Source organism: Halichoerus grypus, chromosome 5, assembly GCF_964656455.1.
Source record: "Halichoerus grypus chromosome 5, mHalGry1.hap1.1, whole genome shotgun sequence".
NCBI lineage: Eukaryota > Metazoa > Chordata > Mammalia > Carnivora > Phocidae > Halichoerus > Halichoerus grypus.
Window position 1 is genome coordinate 11,604,359 of NC_135716.1, and position 14,051 is coordinate 11,618,409.

Consider the following 14,051-nt stretch of genomic DNA (forward strand, 5'->3'; position numbering starts at 1 on the left):
CTTGACATCACCCGCAGTCCATTCACTCATTCATTCGCCAGAGGGACACCGCTTGGCATCACACCATTTCATGGTCAGACCTTCAAGGGCAGCCAGTGATTTTGGCCTTCGTTGTCTCTGCCTTTCTGCCCCTAGGATAGAGCCTAGCGTGGGTGCTCAGTAAATATTTGCTTAATGAATAAATGAGTGCCTGACATTCCATCATTAGGCATCCATTTTTTTTCTTTGAATCGCAGGCTCTGTCTCCTTGTATCTTAAAAAATGCCCAGACGGAGGGTGTAGAATCCCCAACAATAAATTGATTACAGGAGGGCAGATGGGATTCTGTGGTTCCTGGGGAGAGGGAGAGCCAGAATCTGGCTGGGGTGTCAAGTCGGTGTGGAATTTGGTATGAAAAGAGTGGGATAAGAGGCCCAGCATCCCTGCTCTTGGAGACAAACTTCCTGATCTAGCAACGAAGTGCGGGGGGCAGGGGGGGGACTGATGCCAGATTCTTACCTCACACCCCCAGGGGTTCATTCTACCCCCACTGTGTGCCACAGTGGCGTAGGCCCTGGGAATACAGTGATGCATGAGGTACAAGAATCCCTATTTCCACTAAGCCAGGGAGTTTTGATTGAAGAACATTGATGATACAGGGAACTGTGAGCCCATGATGGGGTGGGAGACATCAAACTCATCCTGAGAGACCAAGGAGGGCTTCCTAGAGGAAGAAGCATCCAAAAGAGTAGGGGCTGTGTTTTATGACTCTTCACATTCCTAGCTGTAAGCAAAGTGCTTCACATATAAACAGGTGTTTAGTGAATGATGAATGAGGGAATGTGCAAAAGGGTTTAATAAACCAGAAAATGATGCAAATGGCAGGTGTTGGTATCCTGATTTGTGGAGGATAGAGCAGGGGCACCTGAGACTAACTTTACCCATTTTCTGAGGACCAACTATTGGCAAGAACTAGGGTGTATTTTCTAGGACACCTCAGGTGTCCGCCTCTGCCTTTTGTCCTCCCACTCAGAGAAGCGGACTGCCCAAGGCTTGAAATTTTTAACCAACGCAGTAGTATCCAGATTGGACATGCAGCCCTGGTCCTGTGGACTGTGGTCCTAGGGCTGGTGGCTGAGTAAGGGGGTAGGTCATTTGTGTGTGTGTGTGTGTGTGTGTGTGTGTGTGTGTGTGTGTGTGTGTGTGTAGATGGAGTGATGCCCGCACATGCTAAAAAAGGGTCTGCAGCTTATATTTGGATCACCTCTAACCCTCCACTGCAGCTGCCATCCCCAAAGCAAAAGTCACTTTGTTTCTGTCTTCTCCTCTAGTTGATTGGACTTCTGGAAGTCAAGGACGGCAGCAGATTCATCTTTGTAACCCAGATACCCAGTGTAGGACTTGACACATCTCAGTCTCGGGAAGTTTGCAGAGTGAATGAATGCATGCATGAAGGAACAAATGAACAAATGAATTTCAGATAATGGCAATGAAGTTGTCCAGAATGTATCTGCAGCCTCGTGTCTTTATGGGGTAGAGGGAGAGGGATGTTTCTGGAAATGACCTTTTGCTACTGCTTTAGATGTTTTGCAATAGCAGATACTTGAAATTCTGCTTGACACTTGCTCTCTGTGGTGAGAGATGAAGAAACACTTCCTTTGTCCACACTTGGCCCTGGCACTATGTAGACACAGGCAGGGGCCTCTCCCTCACTTCTGCCACCCTGGGAGTTCCTGAGTCCACTCGGTGGACTCAGAGTGGACCAGTTATGGACAGAAAGGGCCCATGGCTCTACAGTTATTTAATTTCTACAGTTCGCTGAATTGGTGTGTCTCATGGACACTTGCTGTATTTTGGGTACTCAGCATCCTGCCCGCCTTCCTCTTTGGGGGAACCTCCAGTGTGTAGGTCTTGGAAGGGGGCAGAGCTCGGCCTCTCCATACAGAGGCTGAGGTAGACCAGACATTCTTTCTTCCTGCCTTCGCTCAGCCATGTGGCTTTGGTCCTGGCCGAGGGCCACGATGACACAGAGGCAGCGAGCAGTCCTTCGGAATCGGGAGTCCAATTGAGAATGGCAAGTGTCTTAAGCCGATGTCCTGTAGTGTGGCCTCGGTCACATTTCCCCTCTGCCCAGTCTCCCTCGCTCCTTTAAGCGAGCCTGGCTCTCCAGCCTGCTTGCTGCTTCTGGGGCTTTTCATTATTTTCTCATCAAATTCCCGTTCTCCATAAAATAATCATCACTGACTTCTGTTGTCTGTAATCAATAACCCTGACTGAGCTGCGCAGCCGAGGCCACAGCGGGGCCCTCCTCCGTCATGGCGGACCTTAGAGACACGGTGAGATGGGCGAACTTGCTTTGGTTGTTCTCCTGTCTCCTGCCGCCTCCTTTTTTGTGGTGGGGACACCAGCCAGCCCATTCACAGTCCTTGAAGACTCAGACTCTTGCAGTTCAGGTCAGTAAACATCGGGCCACTTGCTGCGTGTCATGTTGTGCTGTGTGAATAAGCACAGGGATACAGAGATAAAGAATCTGTGATCCTGGGCAGTAAGGGGCTTGCAGTCCAGAGGTGGAGACAGGTGCACTGTTGGGTAATTGTGCTCAGCAAGGCGGGAGGATAGAGGCAAGCAAAGGTGCTGTGTTTGCACAAGGGCACTCCTAGCCCTCACGGGGGACCCGCAAAGAAGAGGTGATGCCTGAGCTAAGTTTGGGAGGATGCGGGGAGTTAGCTAGACCACATGGATGGATGGGAGGAATTTTGCAGAAAGGCTCAGCACAACCAAACCAGGGAGGTGACAGGTATTGCGGTGGGTGGGGAGGCAGAGGATAATGGTGGCTGGTCAGTCTGGAAGGGAAGGCAGAAGCCTGAATGCGGGTGACCTGTATGCCAAGGGTCAGCAGACATTTTCTATAAAGAACCAGATGGTAAATTTTTAGGCCTTTTGGGTTATATGGTCACAGCTGATCTGCTCTGCCATGGTAGCACCTGAGCTGTCAAAGATAATCCATAAATGACTGGGTATGGCTGTATTCCAATAAAACTTTATTGACAAAAACAGATGGTTTGCCTGACTTGGCCCATGAGCTGTGGTTTGCTGACCTCTGCTCTATACCATGCTATGGAGTTTGTACTTTCTGTTGAGATGATGGAGAATAGAGGTGCTTCTGGTTGCTGATAACAGTAAACTCAAGTCAAGGTGGCTCAGCGAGGAAAGGAAATTAATGAGCACGTGACGTGTAACTGAAACATCCAGGTACACAGGCTGTAGGTGGTATTGGATCTGAGCCCTGGCTCATTCCTCTGTTGTCTCAGCTCTGCCCTCCCATATGAACTTCATCCTCAGGCTGCCTCCCTCATGGTGCTAAGATAGCTTCAGCAGTTCCAGCCTTCACATCTACTTTTCTTCTCCAGTTCTTAGGTTATGTGTGCAGCCTGGAGCCAATCCCCGTGGCCAGGAGAATGCTGTGTGCTGATAGGCTGAGGGTCCAGCCAAGGGCCCCCCATAAGGGGGACATGGTCAGCCCTGCCCAAGCCGCATGGCTGCTGCCCAGTGGGCAAGGGTGGGTTGGGTCCACTCATGAGAGTACTGTAAGCAGAAGGGTGATGCAACCCAGGCACAATTTCTAGAAAAATCTCTGGTGAAATTGTGGAAAAGAGCCAGGCTAGAGGCAGGGACACTGTTAGGAGGTTGTTTCTGAGCCTGGGAGCCAGTAGCAGGGGAATGATGCGGGACAGTGAAGGAAGAGAATGCGTTTGAAAACTGGGGATGGGACAGACAGAACTTGGGTCTAACATGTGTGAAGTTGGCGATGGGAAGGAGGAAGTGAGAAAGACAAAGTTATTAAGAAACACCAGTCTCTAGCTTGGTAACTAGGAGAACTAGATGGGGAGCCCAGGTGTAAGGGAAGATGTGGAGTTCCGCACTGAACAAGATGAAATAGCAGGTGTAACTTTACTCAGAGTTACCTCTCCTGGCTTCACCTCCATGCCCACCCCCAGTAGACCCCATCTTTGATTTTTAGAATTTAGGGACAGCCAGGAAAAGCTGTGCTACCACAGAGGAAAGGTTGTTCTCCCTTATCCTCTATCCCTTTTTGCCTTGGCTGCCTGGGTGCTCAGAGCCAAATTTGTGCTTAATCACCAGCAGCCATAATGGGTCCTTAGTTCAGTCTATTTGCTTTGTTCCCACTGTCATTTTCTCTTACTGTTTATTCTCTTCATCTATCCTTTTTGTGTTGCAAGTTATCCCAAATCTCTTTCAGAAGGAGGCAGGGTATAAACAAATAAATGATAAAGAAAGGAGGAAATCAGGACACTGTTGATCCAGAGGCTGAATTTCTACCCCCTTTCATAAATATTGGTCTGAGTTAAATTAGTCTCATCTGTGCCAAGCTGGCTGATCTTGGACAGTAGAGATTTTAGGTTCCTGGAGGAAGGGGCCCGTGTCTCCTTCACCTCAGTATCTCCAGCATTTATCACAGTGCCTGGTACATCGTAGGTGCTTAGGTGCTTACTAAATGGCTGGAAAAATGAAGTGAATTAATCATGGCAGAGTCACGTGTTAGCTTTCTGAGTGTTGTTCAGGGGTTCTCATTCTCTGACAAGTTGGCATGATGCTGGGGTGACATTCCCCCCCCCCAATTCATTCTTCCTGTTGCTCCTACTGAAAACATAAATCAGACCATACTGTCCCTGCTGAAAACCGTCCGTGGCTTTCTGTTGTCACTGAAACACTAACCAGAGCCCAAGGTCCTGAGGCCCCAGCCCCTGCCTTCCTGAGTTCCCTGTTGGCGCTCTGCTCTTCCTCGCCTGCTGTCACCTATCCGCTTCTTTTCGTTCCCTGGAGAACTGGGCTCCTTCCACCCTTGACCCATGCTGTTCCTTCTGCCTGATAATGGGTCCCTGGGTCTTTGCAGGACAGATGCCTCCTTCCTCGGTTTCAGACTGTCTTGTAGATCTTCCTTTTCATCTCAAGACCCTGTTCCTTCCCCTTAAATCTCTCCTGTCGATGTGTGTGTGGGGTGTGTGGCTTGTGTGCCTGTTAATTCCTGTTAAGTAGGTCTCCCCACCACCACCCCAAAAGTAGACACTACTTCTGTCTGTTTGTTCACCTTGGCTCCCCAGAGTCTTGCCCCACCTCTGGCAATCGGTACGTACTTGCTCAGTAAATGCTCATTGAATGAAACAAGGCTGACCATTCATTGGCCATTCATCCAGTCAACCAGTATTTATTGAGCACGTACTAAGTACCAGGCAGGCACTGTGCTACATAAGACTTAGGGATCCAGTGGAGAACGGAAGAGACATCATGTCTGTCCTCCTAAAGTTTTCATTTTAGCTTCTCAGCCTGTTTGCCTTTACACCATGTCTGTTCTTTACCTCTTCCTTCCTTCGTATATACGTATATGCACACACATACATACATACATGGGCATATGGTGTATATGAAACCATCGTTCATTGGACACCTGTGTTCTCTATATAAAATGTGCTTTTATACATATAAACCTGTCTGTATGTATAAAACATGCACATATTATGTGCATACATGTATATGAAAACAAGCATTTTTTTGAATACCCATTGTATACTGCAAATAACAGCGTGGTTATATATAGAAAACCTACACACACAGTCTATACATTTATACGGTCCCGGTGTTTCCTGAGTAGCTTCTCTGTGCCCGCACTGCCCTAGGCCCCAGGGAGGACACTCCACTAGAAGAGGTGGGGAGGAAGGCACCACTTCCATCTGCAGGGAACGCTCTCGACCTGATGGGGACAAGGCAGAGGGGTGACCCTGGCAGGGTTACTGTAAGGTGTGAGCACGGAGGGGGATGAGGCCTGCGAGTGCTGGGGTTCTGAATGCTCCCTGTGAGTGGAGCAGAGTCGGGTCCTGCTTGCGCTTTCCCGTTCCCATGATGGGGACGGTCTGGCGTGGCCCCTGCTGTGGGGGCCGTTCGTTGAGGGGGGCTCCTTCCCTATTGACGCAGGTGCTTGCAAAATCAGAGATCATCTGGGGACTGACTTAATTTGGGTTCTTTTAAAATAATCAATGAAATGGAAATTTCAGAACACGCAGAGACTTCGATTCGCGCAGACATCTCTTTTTTCTTAGACTTGACCGTGGGGCGAGGTGGGGAGGTGGGGGGGCGGGCGGGGAAGGAGAGTCACATCTGTGAAAACTAAAGGCGTTTCTCCCCTGTCCCCTCATACCCTCATCTAGAACTTGACCATTTGTCCAGGTTTTCTTCTCAGGATCTATCATTCTCTTGCCCTATTCCCTCCTGTGTTTTGAAGACAAAGTGAGGGCCCTTTCAGGTCCTTTATGCTGCACATGGTGCCCTGGGACAGGGCTCCCGGGGGCTTCTTCAGCAGCAGGGGTTTGAGACCGGTCACCTGCATGAGCCCTACATGCTGGCCACTTCCTTTTTTTGTGTTCCTAACAATTTTACTGAGGCAGATGGTAGACAGAATAATGGCCTCCCAATGACATCCACACCCTAGTCCCCAGAGCCTGTGAATACATCGCCTTACCTCGCAACAGGGACCTGCAGATGGGACTACGTTAAAAATCTTGAGATGGGGAACTCAACCTGGATTATCTGGTGGGCCTCATAAGAGGGAGGGTCAGAGTCAGCGGGAGGTCGGTGATGGAAACGGGGTCCGGATCCGAGATCTGAGGAGGCTTTGCTGCTGGTGTTGGACATGGGGGAGGGGTACAGGCCAAGGGACACCGCAGCCACTAGATACCAGAGAACATATTCTCCCCCAGAGTCTCTGGAGGGAGTGGGGGCCTGCTGACACCTTGATTTCAACCCGGTGAGGCGCTGTCTGGATTTCTGACCTCGAGAATTGTAAGATAATAAAGTTGTGTTCCTTTAAGCTGCTACATTTGTGGTACTGTAACAGCAACAACAGAAAACTGATTCGAGGTGTATTTTATGTATCATCAGCTCTGCCATTTCCCGTGTACAGTTCAGTGGTTTTTAGTCACTTTACCCACTGGTGCAACCATAACCATAATACAGTTTTAGGTTATTTTCATTACCCAATAAGATGCTTCATGTCCATTTACAGTTACTCCCTGTCCTCAGCTCCAAGTAACCACGAATCTACTTTTTTCTCTAAATTTGTCTATAAACTTGCCGTTGGGGTGTTTCATAGAAGTGAAATAATATAAAATGTGGTTTCTGTGTCTGGCGTTTTGTTTTTGAGATTCATCTGCATTGTCGAGTGCATGAGTACTCTGTTCCTTTTTACTGTGGGATAATAATCCGTTGTGCAGACACACCGCGTGGTCTCTCTCTCCCCGTGGATTTGTCTCTCTGCTCCGCGGTGGATAAACATTTGGGTTGTTTTTGGTTTGGGACTCATGGATAACAATGCTATAAGCATTTGTATGCGAGTCTTTAGGTTAACATAGGTTTTCATTTCTCCTCTGCAGATACATAGGGGTGGAATTTGCTGGGTTGTATGGAGTTTTATGTTGAAATTTTGGAAGGCCTGCCACACTGTTTTCCAAAGCGGCTACACCATTTTTAGTTCCCACCAGCAATCTAGGAGGGTTCCCTCTACCTGGCTTTTACTTCTCAAAGGATGGTGGGCTGCCAAAGGGGCTGAGCACACACACCCGTGTGTGTGTGCACATGCATGCACGGGCACACGTGTGTTCGTAGGCACACACCCGCAGAACATTTTCAAGGGACTGTTTCAGCTACTTGTGATTGACTGTAGCAGGAGGTAAAGAAGAGAAGAAAAGCTGCTCTCTTCTCTGGGCTTTGAAGAAATAAGTTCCAGCAGCTTCTCTGTATCCCTTTTCCTCCCTGCCCTCAGTGTAAGCCCTACAGCTCAATAAATAGTCTGTTGGGGTTCTTGATCTGTGATCTTTGATCCTTCCTACAGTTTCTTATCACTGGGTTTGTCTTGAGCTTTTGCCAAAATCTGGGGCTTTGGCATTGGGTGAGACCTGATATTGGTACTTTTACTATAAGCGGTGAGACAGAAAGTCCCACCATGGGTGGAAGGCTGAAGTCACCATGCTTTTCTTTCTACCCCAAGCTGGTCTGCTACAGCATTAGCACACACCCCCCCCCCCCCCCAGTTCCAGCTTCTGCTTATAAGTTCTGCTTTCCCCTTCGTCTGAGCAAGTCTAGACTCCACTGGGTGGGGTTGGGGGTTGGGTAGCAGACCCAGAGTTTCAGCCTATAGATAGATGACTGCTTACCAGGGGTGTGGTGGTGAGGGGCCCTGGCCCTGCCATGGGGGGCGTGATGTGGGGTGAGATCCAGACGTAAAGTGTGATTACTCAGTCTGGGCTCGGTGGGTAGGGAGGCCCCTCTCTGTTCCTCAGTGGCAACAGTAAGCAGAGCACAAGCTTAATTTTGGACAGAGATCAGTAAAGAAATCTTGCAAGTATTCCTTAGTTTCTTTATTGTTACATGTAGAAAAGGGTCAATTCCGTTGGATCCCATGAGGAAAAAAAGTGAGTAATTTTACGGTGACCATTAGAGGTTTTCAGTTTGAGGAGAATCTCTGCCGCGGGTTTCTAGACCCATACCTAGATGACCGGCTGTAGAGCTGGGCCCTGGAGCTGACCGGGCTGAGGGGTGGTCGGCCCCCAGGCAGGAAGCCAGCCACCTAGGCTCTGATGCTGCGCCCAAGGGGGGGTGTGTGGATGGGATGGTGTCAGCTGGCCTGAGCAGCTGAGGGGTTGATGGGTGACAGGTGGGGAAAGACTCAGAAAATCTAGGATGATGACCTGGGTCAGCAGATTGGCCGAGCCCTAGAGCAGCTCGAGGGACTCAAACCCCATTCAGCGGGGGTATTAACTGCCATTTTTGAAAATGAAGAAACTGAGGCTCAGGGAGGCTAACTGACTTGTCCAAGGCCACACAGCGAGCAAAAGGAACAACCAGAAATTCACCTTCCGGGCTGTTTCTGAAATCACTGTGACCTTGGGAGATGCTTCTTCTTTAGAGATTAATGAGAGACACGCGACACAGCCCCGAGCCATGAATGAACGTCCTCATGACCACTTGCTGGGTCCAGGAGAGGGTAGACATTTCCACAAAGAGCCACCACCACTGTCACCGTCTGTGTTGCTAGTGTTGGAGGTGGTGGAGAGGGTGAGAAACCCGCTAAGTCTAAGTAAGGCTGGAAGGCTCCAGCCGCTGGGCCAGTAAACACAGAGACCCCATTTTCCAGATGAGATAGGATGCAAAGAGCAGAAAATACATGTGGCTTAGATAATGTTAAGTGAGCATGTACTAAGTAGTGTCATAATACAATAAAATGGAGGTAAAGTTATCTGTAATGTTGGTTGATGGGCGGGGCGGGGGGTTGGTGGGAGCTGAGAGCCCCAGGTTTGCCCTGGTTCCTCTGCCTTCTGTGTGACCCAGGGGGGCGGGGGGAGTCACATCATTTCTCGGATTTCCAGTTTCCACTTCTGTAAAATGGGAAGGTTGCGCCAGAAGATCTCTAAAATCTATTTTGACGTTAGCTCGGCACGTTGGAGTTAGAAACGCTGTCAGTGGATGTTTGGCGTCAAGAGAGGGTTTAGCCAGAGATTTTTCCTGTGGCTTTGGAGGAAATTTACACAGCTGGCTGAGATTTCAGTGGAAACAAACAAACCCCTTTAATTTACATGACAAAGGCTTATTTATCCCAGAGCGTCTTAGTCTTAGGTGGGCGTTAGAAAGCTTTGGGGAGGGCCTGATAACCCATAGGAGGGTAGAGGCTGTGTTTAGGAGGTTCTTCCAACACTTCCTCCCCCTCTATGGGGAGTGGGGGCTTTGAGCCCAGCGGAGGGGCTGTAGGTTACAGAGCGTGAGGGGTCAGCCTTGTCCTCAAAGAGCTTATGGTGTCAGCTGGGGTTGTAGCAACACCTGCTGTGGGGAAGACTTGCCATCAGGTGTGAACTCCCCTGGATGAACAGGGGGTTCCTGTGGAGGAGAGCACAGATCCTCTGGCCAGGTGGTGTAAGGGGTGCAAAAGGAATCTGCATCCTAATTTGTAGCTTGTGAAGGATTTGCATGTTAAGAAAGGCAGCCTGGGAGGTGCGGGGGCCTGGGGGCTGCGGCGAGAGTCTGGGGTCTGGGGTCCACAGTGCGAGAGGGATGCTTTGTGCACCGCGCCACGTGGAGGGCCTGGAGCCAGCCTCCCCCGTGCCATCAGCAAGCCACTGGGTCAGGCCTGAAATGGCAGCTAGGGCAGGAAGCAGGGCCTGGCAGCAACCGGCAGCTTCTTATAAACCCATTGAGGATTGTGTCCGTCAGTGCTCTGGGTTGCAAGTGACAGAAACCAAACTCAAGCTAGCTTAGGTTCAAAAAAGATAATTTCTTCTATCAAGTAGCTAAACAGGCCTGGCTGATCCAGGGGCGGGATTTTGTCTCTGTCTCTTGGCCCTGCTTTCCTTCCTCCTGTTTCTTAGGCAGTCTCTCCTCTCCAGATGGCAAGAGCCTGCCAGCAGCGTGGACTCAGGCTTATGTCTTCTCATGTTCACCACCCCATCAGGGAAACAGGCATGCTTTTGCAGTGAATGCAGCTTGACTGCTAGAGAAGGCTCTTACTAGCCACTTAGGGTCCCATGCCCATTCTTGAACCTCAAGGGGACTCTTACGGCCATTCAGGGTCACATGCCCATTCTGCAGCCAACCATGGGTTCTAGAAGATTCTGTGCTTTGACTGCACTGCCCTAGGTAACACACTGGCCCCTGGAGCATGTGGAGGGGAGGACTGGCGATGCCTCATTGGAAAACTGGGTGCCGTTACCAGAAGGGGCACGGAGGCTGGGCAGACAAAAGATGTCAGCTGCTCATTGCAGGGAGCTCAGCATCGACTTTGTTTTGCCTGCTTAGGGAGGCTTCTGTTGAAGCGATGACCTGAACTTGGACGGAGTGAGTGGCCTAGAGGGAAGGAGGTATGGGGGGGGGCGGTCCGTGGCCCGTCCTTAGTACCACTGCCACACAAATCACCTGATCACCTCCGCATTTTGTGTGCATGCTTCACGCCCTTCCCCTGTGTCCGGGGGTGATGGTCAGACTGCTTAACCCACCAGAGTAACTTCTGGAAGCCTCTACAGAGCCTGATGTTCACCCTTTCCTTGCCGGGTCCTGGGGGAGGTCTGGGGGCGCTGGGGGCAGAGGGGCCCTGAGGGTAAGGGCTCTGCCCAGCAACCACTGCCCACCCCCTTCCAAGTATTTCCCATTTCGCCACTGATACCGCCATGCTGGTGTGAATAGGGGGAGAGCTTTCAGGGTGGGGCTGGAGTAGAAGGTTCCTCACCTCCATCCTTCCCCCAACTCCCGAGCACACTCCCACCCTCAGAGGATGTTCAGCAGCACCTTTCACAGAGGGAATGTGCCATTGATTTTTGTGGCAGTCGATTGAGAAAAGCAGGGGTGATTGCTCTGGAAATGCCCCCCCCTCGCACCCCGTGCTCTCACTGGCCTTGTGCGGTTGTTCAGGATCGGCTGTCCTTTCCTCTGAGGTTCTACTAGGCCACCTCTGCCCATGCTACTCTCTTTGCACCTTTTTTTTTTTTCCCTGTGAGCAATTCAGGTTTATAGGCCTTGGAGAGTGTGCAAATATTTGATTTTAATTAAGGAAGTCTGGAATGAGGAATAGAGAAAAGCTACTTCTCGCTTATTTCTGGGGGGCTCCGGCAGGGCAGGGTGGGGATGACTCTGGTGCCGTCAGCCATCTCAGCAGTCATCTGGTCCTCCAGGGTGGTCCAGGCACCCAAGAGGAGGGGTCAGGAGAAGGATGGTGGGGTGGGTCTGCTGGCCCATGGTGGCCTGTGGGAACAGAAAGGGGTAAATAGGGCAGGAGGGTGCACCCTGGGGAAGCTCTTCTGGGCCAGAATCTGGAGCACAGGGCAGGTGATGAGAGGCGTATACACCTGCCATCTGATCCATCTCTGCCACCTGTTAGTGCTTCCTGCTGGCTGGCCATGGTGCCCATCTGGTCCCTTTGATCTCAGCTAATAATCCTCACCACTATCTTTAGTGGTAAATCTAATCATTCCCATTTTATAACTGAGGAAGCTGAGCCCAGAGAGGTTAAGAAACCTGTCCAAGATCACCCAGCTTCTAAGTGGCACCCCAGGTGAGTCAGAGTCCAAAGCTGTGCCCAAACTGGCCCTGCGTATAGTGCCCAAAGGATGTTCTTAAAAGAACCCCCAGACTGTTTTGAGACTAGGTGGGGTCCTATAGCTTAAAGCCCTAGAATACTAAATGAGAATTTATCGTGACTGGCAGAGCCTGCATATTGGCCAAAAGAGGGAGCAAAAATGGGGTGTGTGCAGGGAGGGTTGGGGAGCGACGGGCAGCAACCTGGGGTATCAGGAAGAGAAAGAACCCAGGAGCCCAGAGTTCCTGTCCCTGCCCTGCCCCCAGCGTCATGGGGCCTGGGGTGAGTCATACCATCTCTAGGAGCTGGTTTCCTTTTCAGCAAAATGAGGGTAAGAACCACAATAATAGCATTTATTGCGGGCTTCCTTAGTGCCTGCGCCAGCCTTGGGACACCAGGACCAGAGAGGTACAAGGACGTGGGCTTCTGCCCTGGGGGGCTCAGGGGCTAGTGGGCAAGGAGGACACCCCCCCACCACACCCCCACTAGTGCTGCACGTGAGACATTGGACAGGTTTGTCCTTGGACGGGTTGGTCCTGGGGAACCAGAAGGTTGGAGGGAGGGGGGTGGCTTGTGCCCCAACTCTGGCTTCAGAGCCCTCCAGCCTTGTGGAGGGAAGAAACCCTTAAGGAGGCTTCTTCCCACAGCCATAGATAGTGCTTCTGTCCTCTGCTGGTGGTCCTTCTCATCTTGGCTGCTCCTGAGAATCCCCTCCCCAAGCATTCAGATGAAGAATACCCAGTCCCTAGCTGTGCAGCCGTGGTCACCTAAGAGCTTTCTGCAAACACCACTTCCCAGTCCTGGGGAGCACTGTTTTCGAAAAGCTCCCAGGGTGATGCTGATTTGCAGCTTGCCCCTCTGGGGACCCTCCGCCCATTCCTGCCCTGGAGAGGTTCCAGAGAGGATCTGCCCCAGTGGGCTCCCTCCGCAGGCAGCAAGAGCTGATCCCCGTGAGAGGGAGCAGGGACAGGTGCACAGGGGGCTCTGTGCTGGGAAGGATAAGCTCCAGGGTGGTCACCTGCATGCTCTGCTCCACATTGCCCCTTTCTGTCCCGGGGAGGGGACAGAGGCCTGGGAGAGCCCGCTGCCTCCGCACTGCCTCCTCCCTGTTCTGTGACCAGGCTGGATCCCTGTACCCCACACTGTGTAGGGCCACGCTCAGGGGACCTGGCCCAGTGTCTGCCAGTTACCCGGTTCCCGCTGCCCCGAGGCACCTTCTGATGGGACCCAGTGACAGCTGTCGACAGGCCTGGGACAGAAATCAAGTCATGGCGAGCCCAATGGGACAGCTGTGGCAGTTTAGAATCCGAATTTAAACCCGACAGGTATTTTGAAGATCTGGTTGAAATGATTTCCCCTTTTGTTCACTTTTGGGGTTCAGAATCAAATTCTTTCTAGCATTTTTACCTAGGTTTGGTTTAGCTGCTTCTAAAGAAATCCTATTTCTTGAAGTTCAGTGGGCCAGCCACTTCCTGAACACTGTCCCCTAGTAAATTTGTAAGGATGACAGATGAAGAAACACATTTTCCCAGGAAGTTGTGGCACATTTGTAAATGAGGGAGTCAGGATTGGGACCAAGGTCAGTCTGACTTCAAAGCTCATTCCTCTGCACAGCAGTGGACCCCAGTTCCATGTACAAAAGACTGGAGCTGAGCTGGATACAGTAGCCACTAGCCACATGGGGTTCTTTAAGTTTAAACTAATTAAAATTAATTAACATTGAAAAACTCAGTTCCTCAGGTGCACTGGCCAGAGTGCAGGTGCTCAGTAGACGCATGTGACTGGTGCCGCCTTACTGGACATTGCAGATACATACAGAGCATCTGCATCTCTGTAGAAAGTTCTGTTGGACAGTAGTGAGCGGCCACATGGCACAGTGAGGGCCCCTGGCCCAGCTGAACAGCTGAGCGTGGTTACGGGGAAGAAATTGTGAGCAGGCTCT

General features: G+C 50.9%; 1 protein-coding gene across 6 annotated transcripts in view; it reads left to right on the forward strand.

Annotated features, from left to right (window-relative positions):
* The window catches only part of CYRIB (CYFIP related Rac1 interactor B), a 144,416-nt gene that overhangs the window by 16,438 nt on the left and 113,927 nt on the right, over nucleotides 1–14,051 (forward strand). Inside the window, exon 1 of one of the 6 annotated variants that reach the window (XM_078072003.1) lies at nucleotides 2,306–2,432. The exons of the other annotated variants lie outside the window; for them this stretch is intronic. Coding sequence (XP_077928129.1) covers nucleotides 2,321–2,432 — 112 coding nt within the window. The 5' untranslated portion in view covers nucleotides 2,306–2,320. Of the gene's footprint in view, nucleotides 1–2,305; nucleotides 2,433–14,051 lie in introns of those variants that run through there. 6 annotated transcript variants of the gene reach the window in all.